Raw genomic sequence first — 18,000 nt, forward strand, 5'->3', positions numbered from 1 at the left:
AGAATTATATATATATATATATGTTCAACATTATCGGATCCCTTGTGGGCTTTCCGCAAAATTGATGTGGGTTCTACTATGATACTAGTTGGTCTAATTATTTATATATTAGAATTAACTAATTTATTTGTCTAACCTATAATAATAAGCTATAGACTCTTAGGAAGGCGGTTCACTTATAAAATAAGGCTAATTTTAAAATAAATATTCTAATTTTTAATACTAGAATAAGAGTTAATATTGATATAAGTTATTTTATGCTTTGTTTAATTTAAGACTAAGCTATAAACTTAATTAGTTAGTCTTTTATTTTTTTAGAGAGTGAACTTTTAGTTAGATATAAAAAATATAAAAAAATGTTTTGTTACTAAATCAAGTTAGATTAAGATTCGAATCGGGTTAGGTTAAGATTTAATATTTAGTTGAATACTAATATAAAAGGTAATAATTATAATTAATATGATATAAAACTAATGTTAAAATAACAAATAACATTAAAATATGGGTTTTGATTGAATTTAAAATTATCTATAATTATTATATTTATTATTAAAAGTGCGGAGAAATACGATCCTAATAGATAATCTCACAATGTGGAAAAATAATCTCGTACACTGCACTGATATAAATGATGCGGGGTTATAATAACTGGTAAAAGAAATTCATAGTACTCTTTTAATACTTAACGTATATATAAACTGGATGTCCATTCAATTAGGATACAGGTTGGACAGACAAACTGACATCAGAAATTGAATAGTCCAATCCAAAATCCTGGTAGGTTCCTCTTGTAACATTTGAAACTAGATAAGAAAGCCCACACGGCTACACATAAGTAGTTGAGTTCAATTAACACTCAAACCTACCCATCTCCAATCCAACCTTCTTGGGTCACCTTTACAGCCCACTGGTTAAAACCTATACAGAAATTATTTATTCAAATTTTCTATAAAAATATTGGGATTTAATTTATTCACAGTTTGACCTTAAACAATATGAGAGCTAGTCTCTTTATATAACTTTATACAGCCTAGAAAAAAAAAATCCAAACATGCTTGATAGTCAACTTTAACCTTTACAGATGGCAGCCATAAATGTAAAATATCTGACATAAAACTATTCTGTAGATTTACCAAATAAATAATCAGTAAGCCTCATCTAATTACAGAAGTAAAAAAAACGGCTTGTTGTGAACGACGCATGCAGAAAATCCAGTCAAAAAACTAATTGATGGTCTGATTACAAAATGATAACAATGGTGAAGGTTAGATATTGCAAGGCCATAAGCAGAGTTTGAGAATGCAAAGAATCTAACAGGCTAGAAAGGAAAACGGGAGAATGCATCCCTCAGATTTTCCCCAGAGGTCTCATATTCATAATCTTGTGAAACATCAGTACGCTCTATCCGACTGCAGTATCACCAACTTTGCTTGTCATTCGAGCCTCCAGGGTTCAGATAATATCATCCAATCATGGCCACTAGGATTTAGATAATGCTGTCCATTCTCGCGTTTAAGATTGCCAATCATGATGCACATCCTCAGCTCAATCAACATCGCTCAAATAATCATGCCTATCTAAATCAATCATTCTTTCTGCAGAAAAGAGAAATTCAGCTGATAAGATATATTGTGACCAATCAGGAAGATTAGGACTATAAATATGGACAATTTACAGATTTTGTAACCGTATTTGAAGCATTAGACTTCAAAATGAAGACAGCATACAAGTGTTCAAACCCGGAAAATTAATTTAAGAATACAAGAAATAAATACTAAGATATGAAAAGAAGGTGAACAAAATTTCGTTCTAGAAACCGTTCGTAATCAAATGAAAGATCATACTTATAGGATCTCTGCTAGTGTCTGTTTAATACGAATCACAGACTTACATTACAAAATGTACTACATTACAAGGGTAAATCTACAGGTCAAAATGAACAGCTTTAAGGATTAGTTGTGCTCTAGCCAATCCCAAGTCTGGGAAAAGACTTGGTTGATTAAGATGATAATTCTGAAAGATGGATCAGTATTCTGGCTATTAAAGTCAAAATGACACACCTTATTCTAGCACATAAGGTGGAGTTAGGTAGCTCTAAAACCTAGTTAGCCTGCTCTCATTTTTTAACCTTGAATATGGTAACTTAAATGGGTTTAAAAGAATTTGAGTGTTTGATTGTAAACTAGCTTAAATGGTGTCATCATTACGTTAATACATCAATTTTTAATTAGAGCATTCCTTAAACTAGAACAAGAAGTGGGAAATAAGGATATCTTATGTCAATTGACTAAATCTCTTTCTAGTGCATGGATGAATAGCACCAAAATAATATTCAAATTATTCTTCACTTGTGTTGAGTTTTTTTGATAAATTTGTCCATTTTATTAATCCGAGCGTTTATATATATAATACTTGTTTACAGGTTACGCAATGTGTATATATATATCATCGATGCATGCTTGTATGTATGCAACGCCTGCTTGTAGGTATGCAATGCAGATTTATAGTTATGAAATGCATGTTTCTAGATACTAAGTAACAGATCCTGCCATTTGGTCTTATCAAAGGTAAAATTTTAATTTTACTTCGTGCTTCAACTCATTCTAAATTAGGAGAAGAACTAGATTAACCCGCATTCTCACTCAATTTTAATCATACTTTTGGAAAAACTCATAGTTTAAGGGGGTGCATAAACCCACTTCAAATGCAGTCTTAACTTATTTTGCATAACAAGTCAAGGGATAAACAAAAAAAAAATTCCAGAAAGATGAATTGCTACATCAAAATTGATGAATTATATTGATAATAATGTTATGAACCAAATTATTGATAAACCTATTCGAGTATAGGAGGAATATTTTATATACTATAATAACCAAAAGATAAGACATATTCAACATGAGACAGCAAACAAAATATAGCAAATACAAGATACTGAAGATGCTGAATTATATTGATAATAATGTTATGAACCAAATTATTGATAAACCTATTCGAGTATAGGAGGAATATTTTATATATTATAATAACCAAAAGATAAGACATCATATTCAACATGAGACAGCAAACAAAATATAGCAAATACAAGATACTGAAGATGCTGAATTACATTGATAATAATGTTATGAACCAAATTATTGATAAACCTATTCGAGTACAGGAGGAATATTTTATATACTATAATAACCAAAAGATAAGACATCATATTCAACATGAGACAGCAAACAAAATATAGCAAATACAAGATACTGAAGATGCTGTCTGAATGTGTTAAAAACTTAAAATAGGACATATACATACTTAGTATAAGTCCAAAAACGCATGTTTAGGATATTGATTAAAAAAATTATTTTCCTATAAGTAACCCATTTGGTTCATGGGTTCCTGTAGATATCAAGCCTAGACTGGCACGAGCCTCACTGTTTGAGCACCGGCACCACAGACAGTCAAATGACTTCTACATATAACATAATCTGGAACATTTTCCTAGGTCCCCAACATAAGTACCTCACCTGCCTGACCAAATAGACCATATACATGGTCATCGACCCTTGCTTACTGCATATGAGACACTTCCTAATAGCGGATGTGTATGAATATGTAAATTTATACATATATTTTGTAGTTGTCTATCTTTTAGCCATGCAGACTCACCTTATAGGCAAATCAAAATAAATGGTTGAAAAGCCACTGCAAAGAGCGGTTACTTACTCTGTCAATCCTTTGATCAGAGCATTCTAGCAATAAGATGAAGATGTCGAAATGGCCATTACTTGTACCACTGTCACAACTTACCTTTGATTTGTCCATCAATATTCTCCAGAAAGGATTTATCATTTTGAAATGCACCTTATGTTAAAACTTAAAAGTATTCTTGAATACCATAAAAGGTTAATACTTCTTTTGACCAAATGCCTAGAGGAAAGGTAAAACATTACCACCATTTTTGTTGCTCTGGTTGAAAAAAAAGGCCACTAAAACTTTCATAGGTGCCTCTAAAGCAATGAACAGTTTCATTTAGTAATGCTGAGATTGTGCATATCATAGGACATCTTAATGACAAAAGTTTGTCACAAACATACCTTTGGCGTTTAGTATTTGGGCCCTCAAGAGGCTCACGACGGTGTTGAGAACTACTCGACTCACTCTCCCTTGCAGTCTGTACAAAATAATATTCATTACCAATGTAATGTACTGCCAAGATACTTTATTGCTGCCGTAAGTGGCTTTTGGCACTTAATAGAATGACAGGAATGGCAAACAGAATTCTTTCTTACCTGTGTATTTGAAGAACTATGATTATCTACTGGAACATCTGGTATTGTTGTGCCTTGAGATATGAATGGCATAAGCTGACGAACCAAGCTGGAAAAGAGTACACCATCTTCACTGGCCCCCGACACCTCCAGCATCTCAGCATTTCTGGTTGTGCCAATCTGATCTGTAGCAGAACCTGTAAGTGATTCAGTTCTAACCCACTGACCAACTCTATCCATCATCTGGTTTAAGTTTTCGCCTATTTGCTGCATAAAATGGGCTTGAACATCAGGATCACCATTACTACTGTGTGGCCCCTGTTGACCTGCAGTAGAAATCCATGAAGCTGTTAGAGCGTGACAAATGATTACATTCTGGTACAACGAATGACTCCTTCAACAGAATACATCCATGTGACCTATTACCAGACATAAGAATAGAAACTTCAAAAATCTGCTTCTATAACATAAACATTCCAGTCCAAAAATGTCAAACCCTCCTTTATGTAGAGGGTTTATATCCTGAAGAACTAAAATCCGTATTTTTGTAAAGTTAATCTCACTTAGGCTTTTATCTTATAGTTAATTACAAATAAACCTTAAAAAAAATCTCCTTGTTGTAGTTTGAGTTCGTGAAAAAGGCAAATGAAAACCCAGCTCCCTTTGCACTTGCAGCAGCAACAGCCGACCACTCTCTGAATTTTTCCTCCCTCTCCTTTTGCTGCAAAAGGACAGCTTCAAGTATGGCGACTACAGAATTCATGCTTCTCAACTTATGTATCTCTTTTCCATTAGTGATGCTCAGCACATAACCTTGGCATGGGATGTGCCATAGCAGTTAAATCCATGCTTGGTCATGCACTCTTTAGCACATTATTCAAAAGTGAAAAATTGCAAAGATTCATATTTGGTTTATGGACTCGAAATAATTCGTAGCAGTCACTGATTTCCAGAAGTATCCAAGTTGGGTTGGACATATTGTGAAGATATATTTGACATTTTGACTGCACTTCTTTTCTCTTTAAATTATTTCTTAATTAAGGAGGTGCAACAAAGTCTTTCTGCACCTAGTGGCTAGGGCTGCTTTCGTGACTCTTGTTTGACTGTTATAATAATAGTATAGTTCCATTTCCAACATAAGACAGAAATGCTGTTTTTTTTTTTTTCAACTTAGCATGCTTGGCAAAAATATAGCCACACCAACAAAGGAAAGGAGGCAAAAGATTTAACCATTTCTTTGTCTCATCAAATTCTTACTTCTCATTGAAACTATTTAATCTAATAATTCAAGCAACTCTTTAGAAGTATGCTAGCGACAAGTATCAGCACACAAAAAGATTTGTCATCGCTAAGGAAACTAATATGTCACATACAGTTTGTGGACCATAATAAAGCTCCTTTAAGTATCAGATTAAATCCCACATAAAACTTAGAAGGGCAGAACAACACTTTGACAGAATTAGGAAAAGGTAACCAAAACTGACCTTGATAACTGAACCCAGGAGCTACAGGCTCACAATTTGCAGGTAAATTGTTGTCATTTCTTGTAAGATATCTGCCACTAGATTCTGAATTTTGTGTATGCATTGCAGGTTCAAGATTTGATTGCTGATTGGTAATGCTAACACCCTGAGAGGGTTCAGTTGATGACTGATCACCTCTTGCATCAGTAGCATTCCCGGTACCAAGATTTTGAATTCTGGCTAGTAGAGGGTAGATTAACCCAAGTCCACTACCATGTAAATCAGATGGGGAATAATCGACTCCAGCAGGTACAGCAACCACTGTCCTTATTGGCAATACCCTTATTCCAGACTCTTCCATAATTGGTGCAGTACTCGATATACCTGGAATTGCTTGATAACTAGCATTTGCACTGGAAGAATTGCTTGATGGATCTGCATGCTCCTGTGACTGCTGTGCACCAGCCTGTTCCCCAGCAGTAGTAACCGGTACTGTACGACCTACAGATAATAGAAGATTTTATTTCTAATTGGATCGTAATAATAAAGAGACAAATGAAAACAGAATGGCAGACTGGCGAAAAGGCAAGATCTACAACACCTGTGCGAATATGTATCTCAATATTTCTAGGACGAATTACAGATCCAAGTGGTTCACCTTGCAGACCCTGACCAGAATACAAAGCTCCCGTGTGCCCACGAGAAATTGATCCAGGGTAAAAGGGAACAGGCTGCAGAGAATAAGTTTAACAGATGAATAATATAGAAAGTGTGGCTTCATTCAGTTAATGTGAAGTAATATGACCTGAACCATCACAGGATTTGGCCCAGATCCGGATATGTAAACTGCTGGGCCAGCATTAATCACGGCTTCCGACTGGAGAAAAAAGCATTATTAAGACTGCACAAAACAATGTAATTTGAAACGGAGAAAAAAGAAATGCCATTTATAAAACCTACAGGTGCTTGACCCATGCGCAATGTCATCGTAGTGCGACTAAGCTCAAGTAGCAATGAACCCAATTGCTGCAGTAGAACTCCAGAATTCATCACACTATCTTGAAGGTTCCTCCGCATCAAGGGATCAGTTATATTTGTATGATCCTCCAGCTGCCTTGCTAGTTGCTATAACAAGAAATAAGATGTCAACTATCTCAACAATCTAGGCAATTAAAGTATCATTTGCTCACCAGAAGTACTTATAATGTGTCCAATGACATAGGTTAGAGTCATGTTCACTTGATACCTAAAAGCAATTATTATAATAAATTGTATTTCAAAACAATTAAATCATTCATTCCATTGAGCATTTCTTTGTAGTGGCAGATCTCATAACTCATAATAGCTACCCATCCTCTAATCATCCTTTCTTTGAAATTCTTCTACAACTTAAAAAGGTGGACCATAACTGTCCATGCATACTTTTTCCTCAATTACCCAATTCTCCATTTAATGTTTCATAAGAAACAAAACCACATAGTACTTTGCATTTTGCAAGAACAAGCTCCCATGTCGAATATCTCGAGCAACATCATATTTCTCAATCATGAGTTCTCTCTAAAGCCATCCAACAATTCTCCCTCTTCAATCACAAATCACAACAGTCCTCTTATAATCACTATTAAATAAATTGTGTGTTATATACTGCCCGTACATAGTAAAATTGTAGTAAATTGTAAAGATCAAAACAGTTATGAAACATGACTTCCTTTTGAGTCATTGGCATGCATAATAACTACTTAGCAAGCTTGTGGTTACATTCTTGAGTTACTAAACATTGTTCTCCACTAAACCTTAAAAGCAAGGTTTTGAGTACCAGTATCACGATCAATAGATCAGAAAAATGATATGTATCGGTAAGATCGGCAACTCAGAAAAATGACACCCACATGTTTGAACATTAAGATGAACAAAAAATGATTACTGGTTTTATTTTTCTTTTCCTAACTCCTCTCCACCCCTCCCTCTTGCTCTCTCTACTCACTCTCCCTAACAACTCTCATTCTCTCTGTTACTGCAGCAAAAAGATTGCTGCAGGACAGAGAGGGAGAGAGAAAGAAAGAGAGAGGGAGGAGAGTAAGAAAAAGGGAGAAAGAGGGATGAGAGTGAGAGAGTGCTGTAGAGAAAGGAGAGGGTGGCAGGGAAAGAGAGCGTGGGGATCTCATTGGAGAGAGAGCAAAAGAAGAAAGGAAAAATAAATAAATAAAATAAAATTGCATATTCAGGAGATGGGATGTCGATGGAGGCCGGATCTACATTGGAGAAGCACCTGAAGAGATGGGATGTGGGACTTGAGGACATCAAATAATTGATGTCTCCGAGTCGGATTCCTCACGGATTCAACCCATTTAACTTAAAAGCAAGAGTTTCAGTTTGTTTCGGCCAAAAAGCCAAAACTCGCCATCTGAATTAGGCATCAGCTGCCCAGTACCCAGAGTGCGATTGTGATCATTCGCCTAATCCGACATTCTTGTTAAAGTATATGCAATATGTTACTGCAATGAGCAACCACGACATAATTGTAATTATAATCATAATAATGAAGGAGAGAGCAAGGTCATACGGATAGGCATCCTGCAGCTTGTTCCATGAGAAGTCGTCTTGTAGAGAGCACAACCTCAGCTAAAGATGCAGGGGTTGGCAGAACACTATGTCTAAAAGCTGAATGGGTTTGGTAGTCATAATTCGGCACTTCAGTGGATTGCATGCCAACAGCCTCTGCATCACTGTTCGCCCTCCTTCCTGCAAAAGGCATGTGATTGAGTTACTAAAGTTTCACAGGCATAAGGAATTTCTAATATGAAGTTTGATAAGGAAATCAGACCTACCACTGAAACCTGCCCGCATGAATTCATCCCTCATGAATTCCAGATACTGATTTAAGGTGGCCAGAGAATCAGGAATGACCTGCAGATATATTACTCCCCATAAACATAGTTCAACCACAGGCCATATGCATTAACGTTATTCATCTGATTATGATGCTTAGAAAGCTACAAAACAACCTGCCCAGAGAAGGACATTAATCTGGAACAGTAAATATATTTTTGTCATGAGAACTAAAACTTACAGTTGGTTGCTGAGATCCTAGAGCTTCAGATTGAAGTCGAAAAGAAGACTGCTGAGAGTCAAGACCAGCCCTCATAGAAGCAGGACTCGGGTGAGGCTGTCTAGAATCTAGAGGCCCATTATCACCAGAATTGCGTGCACCCTGCTGACCATTAGTTTAATAGAATCTTATCAAATAAGTGGTTCTAATCTAGGTGAGTTATCAACTTATCATATCCACATCTTGCAGCTTACAATAATATCCGCCCTGGAATTCTGGGATTCAGTATTTGTAGTATCAACTAAACTGAGGAGACTAGAAATAATCTGTTCAAACGGTCACAGTACATATGAGAAAAGTCAACAGCATCACACTACTTTGAATTATCAATTCAAAAATTGCTCAACATTTGCCACCTCACCTGACTAATATGTGGAGCATTATTGTTCGCTTGATCTATATTAATAGCCTCAAGCACAATACTACGTGTCACTGGGATGCCATGCTGCTGAGCAACATTTGAAGCAGCAATTGTAGCTGTAGTATAAAGCAAAATTAATTCACATTTGTAACTTCAAAATACCAGCATAGTAAAAGATAAATTTCTAAAATGTCTGAGCCAAAAAAAGAGAATGTGGTACAGAATGATTGAACGAACAACCAAATTAAATGCAAGTGTAAGCAGCAGCAAGTCAAGCCATCAGTAGACGGAATGACAGACACAAGTAAATTGTCAATCTCACTTTTTGATAAGATTTTCCTTCAAAATCTCCATCAAGATTCTCATTTCCCATGTTTCTTCCAACCAAAAGACACAAAACATATTCTAAATTATCTTATTGAACAAAATAAATAGTCTCAAATCTAAAGAAAGTCTTGGCCTATAAAGCTGAAAGAACCACCTAGAATAAATTTTCATTGTAATCAATTTACGAAGTCTTTTGCAAATGCATGCCTTGGAAATTTTCACGTGAACAGATAATGAATCTTGAGACTCAAGTCTTCTAGGAAAGCATGCAGCAGTTCAAGACCACTGAAAAGAAGATTCTGGATCAGAAACTCAACAACCTTCATATTTCATTTATCTGTGATCTATCTGAGCAATTTTCTGTAGCTTGGCAATCAACCATGAAAGTTGTGCAATCAAGATTTTATCCCAGGCTATGAACTTGAACAGTTAGCCCTTCGATAATCACTATCTGAATACTCCTAGCATAATCGATTGAGAAACTTAATTGACCATTGTTAAAATTAGTGTGGTTTCAAGTCTATTGAAAAGAATTTTCTGGATCTGAAACTCAAAGACCTTCATAGTTCATTTCTCTATGATCTATCTGAGCAATTTTCTGTAGCTTGATCAATCAACGATGATATTTGAACAATCTTGATTTTATCCGGGCTTGAACTTGATCAGTTAGCCTTTCAATAATAACTATCCACATATTCCTAGCCTAACTGATTATTGACCATTGTAAATTTAGTATGGATTCGGCAAGATCTTCATATAATCATCATTAGCAAGATAAAATAAAATGAAATTGTTGGCCCTTACTGTTGATTTTTTTTTCTGCCGCCCAGCACACACAACACCAGGTGACACATTTGGTCCTGGCAGGGACCTAACTCCTAAGTCCAACCTGAATCAAACTACCTATTCTTCCTTTTATTCTTCTTTCCCGTCATTTTGGCCTACACTATTCCTCTGCTGCGTCGTACTCCTCTCTCTCAAGCAATGCCCTATGCTCCCCTTCGCATGTTTTTGCATCTCTGCTTTGGCCTTTCCCTCTAGATTGTGTCTTTTTTGGCTCTCCCTCTCTTGCCACAACACGAGGATTCTGTCAGGCATCACCAGTGCCACCTTGTCACTTGGCACATCTATGCCAGCAAACCATCGGCACTCCCCGTTTCAACAGAGCATAAATCCTTGCTTATCTTTATTAAGGGAGAGACATTATAAGAATAAAGCACAAGTTATTTCATTGGGGTTGAATCTAACATATTGCAAAACACAAGAAATCTACATCTATTCTTCATTGATTGATTAGCTTGTGATTTTAGATTTCCAAGTCACTCTGAGATTCAAGTGCTTTTCCAATGAGAACTTCCTCTTCTAACAGCAGAATGCTAGACCACCCTCATACAAGACAAGATGTGAAGAAGTTACATAATGAAGGTGGAAGACATGAAAATAACTTCAGTTTATGCATCTGGTGGACCACTTATATTTTGCTTAGTTAATAGTGGACTAGTTCGCCTAAACATGGTCCCTTGGTTTATGAGAAAAGGATCTTGAAGTAGGAAATTTCTTGTGTTTCTAATCTGATAAATTCTATGCGCTTGACTTGTATTATTTCTTCCTCATGGATCTCTAGTCATTTGCTGATTTCAGAAAAAGAACATCTAGGACTAGAATTATTTGCGGATTTTGTTTGGATTCGACTCCATCCTCTCTAGGTCTAGCGTCTGGTCACAGGAACTAGAACCAAGCATGATCAAATTTTCAACAAAAATAATTAGGAATCTCTTACCCCTAATTCCTTCACACTTAATCATCTTGCTAAACTTCCAAGTACTTATTCTTTTGCTTTACCCAATCTTCTCCCACTTGTCCATCCTCTCAAGTCAAATCACCTTCAGACGACAGATTACAGATTGTATAAAAGATAAAACTTAGAAAATAACTGAATCTGAATAGGTTGTCTAGTATATGGCCACGGTAGGCTAAGTACTTTCTAAGTAGATAAAGACAACCTTCTGAAAAGTATTTAACTATCAGTTTCACTAGTGTCATTATTCATGAATCACAATCTCAACCTGAAGTATGGAAGTTTAGTTATCACTTGCCCAGTCTCATTATGGTTGCTTAATAAAATAAAGAGGAACTTCTAATAAAAACACAGATTTGGTCTTTTAACTTGAGTCATCTTCCATGTTCATAACAATAAAAAAAGGAAGGACCATGTTCATTACATGTGTCTCCTTCCCTCCCTCTCATCTGTTAGTGACGAAGAGGTGGACATGAGTACCTTTGCCGAGATCATCTGTTTCCTAAACAACAAACTCTAAAAATTCCTACATAGAAAAACCCTACCCCTCCTCTTCTTCTTACACTGTTGTCATCTTCTTATTCTTTTTCTTCTTGCTTACCTCGTCAATATTTGAATGGTCGTATCTAGCCATCAAATTAATCGGAGACCACCTCGCAACTCATCTATGAGTCATCTTCCACCTATCATAATTAATTTGAGTTTAATATAATAGATAGTTATGTCTCTAAATTTTTGTATTTTTTGATTTTGTCGGAGTGATCACCGGTCGGTGACTTCGTGTCGACGTCACACCGGCTATGGAAGCTTCACATCAATGACCTTGCACCGTAGGTGCCTTTCATTGGAGTCGTCATGGCTCGAATACCCGAAGGAGCAATCTCCAATCATCGACAATGCAGTAGTGCTCGATCACCATCGGCCTACCTCTTTCTGGTGTTCGTCACCTTGGTCATAAGGGACTTTCTTGTGTGGTCAATGTGGATCAGCAGTAGAGGCAAAAACGGCAACAACCACCTCTCCTGGCTTGCATTTTCCTTTCCCTCTCCTTCCTCTCCATCAAGAGGGGTGAAGAACTATGGTTGGGTGTTAAGATGAGTTGGGCTTGTAACAAGCTAACCCATTATACTTTGTTGGGTAATTGTAGCCCAGCTTGACTCGGATAGGTTGGGCCAAGGGGCCTAGCTGATATGAGTAAATAGGTGAACCCAAGTAGTTTTGGATTTCAACCGACCCAATTTATAGATTAAATTTGGTTTTTTCTTGCATTTATATTATTGATTCGAGTTATTTAGCATGGGCTATAGATGATTGGATTCACTTAGTTTTACTCCACTCTATATTTTGAAAAAATATGTGCATACTACTTGTCATAAATCATGTTCTTCGTGCAAATGATATATTTATGCTACATAATTCTTCGTGATATTTTATCTTCGTGCAAAAGTTCAAATATATTGGTCATGTGCATCTAGCAAAACATTTAGCTACGGGTTCGGTATGACCAAAGAACAATTCAAGTATAGATCATTCTATGATTTTCCGTAGTAATTCAAATCTACCTTGAAATAGATGAAACATACTTATTGAAAAGTTCTTGTGGTGATTCTAATCTCTCTCAACGATTGGAAGGAAAACAAGTCGTATTTATCACCTAGTAACATCTCTTGATGACTCTAACTAGATCAACTACGAGGAAAAGAATCAAGTGCGCTAATTAGCGAGTGACTTCTAGTTGATGTGGATCTAAGAACACAAACAAAAAAAAATAACATTTATGTGAGATTGAGAAGTTCTGCATTATAAAAATTAAGCATATTATCATTTTATTACTCGGACATTATTACTCATGGTCATACATTCTTATTCATGTTATGAGCATGCTTAGTTTTATGATTTTATCACTTTACATGAGATATTATTCAGGTATTATAAAATTATTGAGCTTTGGATTTTAAATCATACTTTAAGGATTTTGGTTTTATTTAGGATGGATTCATCACTGAGCTAAAAGTTTTCAGCTTATAAAACTCTCATAACATTTTATATGGTAATTGATGTAGTAAATAAATGTGGTGCATTGGGACTCTTTTACCACCACTTAGAACTTTGGTTTTTCCTTTAGTCGCATTAATTGCTTTAGTATTATTTTGGAAAGACATTGATTGTCTAACTTTGAAATACTTTATTATCTTTTGGAGTTTTTATTAATTAACTTGGAATTGTTGATATAAATTTAGTTCTTTTATTTGTTTAGATTTGATAATTTAAACTAAAGGCTTCATATATCTAAAGTTCATAGCGTACATAGAGAGTCATGATTCCAAATTCAGTTCATGGCATTAGTTCCTAAAAAAACACGATTTTAGTAGCAGATGTTTACAGAATGACATATACATGACAAATAGAGGTTCAAATTCTTTAGAAGATTCTATCTATACATTATATAAACTCAGTCTTTCATATTAACAATTACAGATTACAAAGCTAGCATGGGCATTTCCAAAAGAAAGGCAAAGAGAAAATCAATATATATACAGTCTATATATATACAACTAAACTATAAATATGTAGACACTAGACAGAATTATGAAGATGTATATAATATGTATCGAAAGACAAACACACACAATTACGCAAGTAGTATTTGCATAGAGTATCTTTCATTTAAAAAGGGTAAACCTGGATGGCCTGATACACTTCCCAGCCCTGTATAACTGGTTGATACAAAAGGTGAAGATTGACTTGGTTGTCTAACAACCAGATGCAATGTATGACCATCTTCAACATCTAAATCATTTGTATTAAGAAACAGCAAATTTGAATTGATCAAGTAATTAACAACACAGAAAAGAGTTGAGAAGAATTATAGATCCAGGTTACTAGATATACAGACCAAAGAGTTAACTATCAAGACACCTGAAGTACAGAAATTTGAAGAGAAAGATTTTGAATACAAAAGAGATAAATAAATTACAGACTTCAGCTCAATGCAAAATAAGAGCTGCATAGAAAAGTTTGCTGACTACTGAGCAAATCGAGAAACAGAATTTACCTAAGTGCTTATTTCTTTTTTAAACTTGAACGCTGTAATCTAGACATACTTATTTGAGTCTAATATCGTATCTTAGTTAAAGAACATACCTATTAAAAGAAGTTGAGTTTTTATACATTAATAGAAAGACTATCCTTGGGGTGTATATTATACCTCCTAGCACCAACCCAAAAGGATGGCATAAAATCACTAGATTGTTGTGACTAAGTTGAATATGTAAATTTTCCAATTAACAGAATTTTTAATTCCATCTGTGAAAGTTCTAGGAAATTAGAAAAATATTGTGAAAGGAGAATCATGTAGGTTCACCCTGTAGTAGTTCATCTCAAACAAGTTTTCCCAACTTGAAACTCTGATTTTATCTAGTTTTGGATTTCCCAAATTCTCTAAGATCAAAGCACAAAATCCAGGTACACAAGAGAAATCTGTAACAATTAAAGGGAAGATAATTGGAACCACCACTGTATCAGTGGTTCATACCAAACAAATTTTCTAATACAGCAAAGTGAAAATAGTAACAGCAAGTTACAATAACTAGATTCCAAAAGTAGTATCACCATACTGTTCTCATGGCCAGGCATAGCAATTGTTGGTGTGCTTGCCATCACGCTACAGAACAATAATCCTTGCAATCTTGCATCAGTATGTGAGAATCTAAGTCATGGTCACTTGGTAAGCCATGCATGATGATTCACACCTATGGAGGTTAATTTCTAAGATGAGCAATAATGCACTGCCTAATAGATAACATACAGTCATTCTCAGAAGCATATTTTGAAGGTGTCAGTATTTAAGATACACATGCAATCACAATAGAGAAAGAATGGTACACATACTTATGAATTCAGATTTTAGATATTTACAACTATACTTGATAGAAACAAAATGCATAACAAATAATGAGATAAGGATATGATAAGCAGAAAGTAGTTCATCATCTTTTAAAACTTTTCCTCGACATATTAGGCGTTGCTGTTCTGATACCACCCCAGTTACATTGGCAATTTGTTCCTTCAGAAGTGGAACTGGTACCTGGAAGGAAGATCAAATTATGGAAGTAGCAATGCCAACCTGGTAAGATGACAAATGAGAAGAAAAGCAATCCTGTCTTTGTCTCCACAGAAAAGATATATATATATATGTGTGTGTGTGTGTGTGTGTGTGTGTGTGTGTGTGACATTAGTGCGATATGGTAAGATGATATTGTACTTTTCCTTCAGTTTCCCCTATTTTGTCATTGTTAATTTTTTATATTATCATGTCATCTAAATCTCCACTATTTCTTCTCTCTATTTTTCTTTCTCTCCTTTCAACTCCATCACACTTACCTTTTCTCCTTGTTTTCTCCTTTTTCTGCTAAAGAAGCACTATAGGAGGAGAAGTACTGGAGAATGCAAGCAAACTAGGTTCAGAATTCAGACATAAACCATAGTCTCAGTTAAATGATCTAGGGAGAAAACCACAAAAAAGACCAGATAATCCTTGACAACTTCATTTAACTTATAATAATTAACTTGACAAAAAAATTGGCATCCCAAGGAAAGTGCACAAAAGTGTATAGATGAAAGGTGCCGAGGGAAGACAATGAAAAACAAAAGAAAATTAATTCAACCAGAATGTAATGTTTGACTTGTATCCAAGGCTACCAAAAACGGTAAATGCAGTACACTGAAATTATCAAGAGAATGAATAAATAAAAGATGCGGACTCTCAGTTATAGCAATTATGATAAATTTAAGTACAATTACCTTGAGATTAAACTTTTATAGTTTGTCGATATTCTAGCAAGTATGGGTAAACAGAGAATCAGAGAAATAAACTATCACCTATGAAGAATGCAAAACATGACCAGATCACGAGAATGCCATGAAAATTGTACAAAACATAACAAGTTAAATGAAGTGTGCCAAGAAGTTATCCACTGCTAAATTAGAACTAAAACAAGGGAAAACAAGGTAACAGGAGAAAAGGGAAAGGAAAAACAAAAAACACAAGAATATGAATGGATACAAAGAACATAAATACTAGTAGTGAAACACCAATAAGCTACCTGGACTGCAAAATGTAAAGAAACAAACATGAATTACTTACACACTTATTCACTCGCAAATTGTATGTCTGAGAATCCAAAGTTTTAATTTTTATGTCGACAGTAGTCTCAGAATCTCCAGCCACATCACCGTGTGAGGTACTTACTTCAGACACCCTATTGCTCCCCATCTTCTCCTGAAATTCAAGAGCACACTGGTTGTGTGTGGATATTAAAATTCACCTATAAGTGTTGACAATATGAAATTCTAAATAATTGTTGGTTCCTTGCTGTCAAGCACTTCGAGATACACTCAAATTCAGTCAACAATTGGTGCATGCAAAATCATATCTCCTTATTTGGCAGCTATCAATCATGTGATAATGACTATTAACTCTATCTAATTAGGCTTCTATACGTCAGCTAAATAAATTTCAATAATCTAATGTACAGATACAATATGCACTGTAAATTATAATTCAAAGCTCTGATGTACAAATACAAATACAGGATGTACTGCACCCAATTATACTTCCTAGTTCCTAGCAATTGAGGTTGCTCTCTAAGCAAATCAGGATTGATTATTTTGCGCAACATAAGTCACAAAATTCCATTAAAGAGTTCTAAAGACTTGCAGTAACAAAGTAATGTCACTCCTCTCAAAATACAAAGTTTAGCAAAAACCTAGTGCCGACATCATAGGTGCCTTGTGGCCGACATTGTTCATCTAACCCTATAAATTGCTTTCCCAGTCAAAGTACAAAACATTTTTTATTCTTCAGTTAATATTTTACAGCATATGCAATCCTCGAGCAACTTCCGAATTGAAGCAGCCACAAAATTACACTGCAATCACTCCATCAAACTTCTAAACCACTAGATATAATGGATATCCATGACGCTCAGAAAAAAGTAAACCCAAGAATCTAGAAAAAAAATCGATCAGAAATGTCATTCCCGAAAGATCAAACCACACCGTAGCACTCAGAAGCTCCACTTTACCCGGAAAAAAAAACACCTACAAATGCATTTTTTACTGAGAAGATCGAGATCTTTGAGGAACACAGAACGAGATAGCAAGGAACGAATTCAACTAGATCGACAAATAGGATCCGATTCAAGACCACGCAAGGAATCGCTTTGATAGAGCTCTTCATTACCTTGAACGGCGATAGAGGTCGGAGTCAATCCTCGATGCGAGATTGAACGGAGATAGAGAGGACCTGGGATTGTAGACTCTACTCTCTCTCTCTCTCTCTCTCTCTCTCTCTCTCTCTCTCTCTCGGTCTCTGACTCTCCCCTTCGCAGTCGTTTCTGTCCCATGAGTAATCATTATATCGGTAGAAAATATTTTTCTTTCTTACTTTTTTTTATCTGGAATTACGTATGAGAGAGAGGCGCTGCTTGCTATTGGCGGGGTGAAATAGTAAGTTATTTAAATAAAATCGAAAATTAATTAGGATTTTTTTGTTAACATTTTGATGCGTTTAACTATTTAACATCTATCTCCCTCTCCTCTCCTCTCCTCTCACTAATATTAATGAAAAATATGGCATGATCATCTTACTCTTAAATATTATCTCTTTCTCTACTCTAAAATAA

The 18,000-nt window shown here is 35.3% G+C and overlaps 1 protein-coding gene across 4 annotated transcripts; it reads right to left on the bottom strand.

Moving 5' to 3' along the window:
- Positions 1–1,106: 1,106 nt before the first annotated feature.
- Positions 1,107–17,716, bottom strand: LOC140769717 (ubiquitin-like domain-containing protein CIP73). 4 transcript variants are annotated; one of them, XM_073110560.1, is made up of 16 exons: positions 17,559–17,716; positions 16,461–16,595; positions 15,282–15,401; positions 13,997–14,102; positions 9,190–9,305; positions 9,023–9,094; positions 8,790–8,930; positions 8,548–8,626; positions 8,283–8,461; positions 6,680–6,844; positions 6,525–6,596; positions 6,321–6,450; positions 5,741–6,220; positions 4,278–4,582; positions 4,083–4,159; positions 1,107–1,595 (listed from the first exon to the last, which is right to left on the bottom strand). In XM_073110560.1, exons 2-16 carry the CDS (start codon positions 16,587–16,589, stop codon positions 1,583–1,585), a joined length of 2,184 nt encoding a protein of 727 aa, XP_072966661.1. In that variant the 5' UTR covers positions 16,590–16,595; positions 17,559–17,716; the 3' UTR covers positions 1,107–1,582. The 4 variants fall into 4 exon arrangements, with proteins under 4 accessions (XP_072966661.1, XP_072966662.1, XP_072966659.1 ...); XM_073110561.1 differs by having other exon boundaries at positions 6,378–6,450; positions 8,790–8,933; XM_073110558.1 differs by having other exon boundaries at positions 8,790–8,933.
- Positions 17,717–18,000: the final 284 nt, after the last annotated feature.

Source organism: Typha angustifolia, chromosome 11 (assembly GCF_048772165.1).
Source record: "Typha angustifolia cultivar Huaian chromosome 11, ASM4877216v1, whole genome shotgun sequence".
Lineage (NCBI taxonomy): Eukaryota > Viridiplantae > Streptophyta > Magnoliopsida > Poales > Typhaceae > Typha > Typha angustifolia.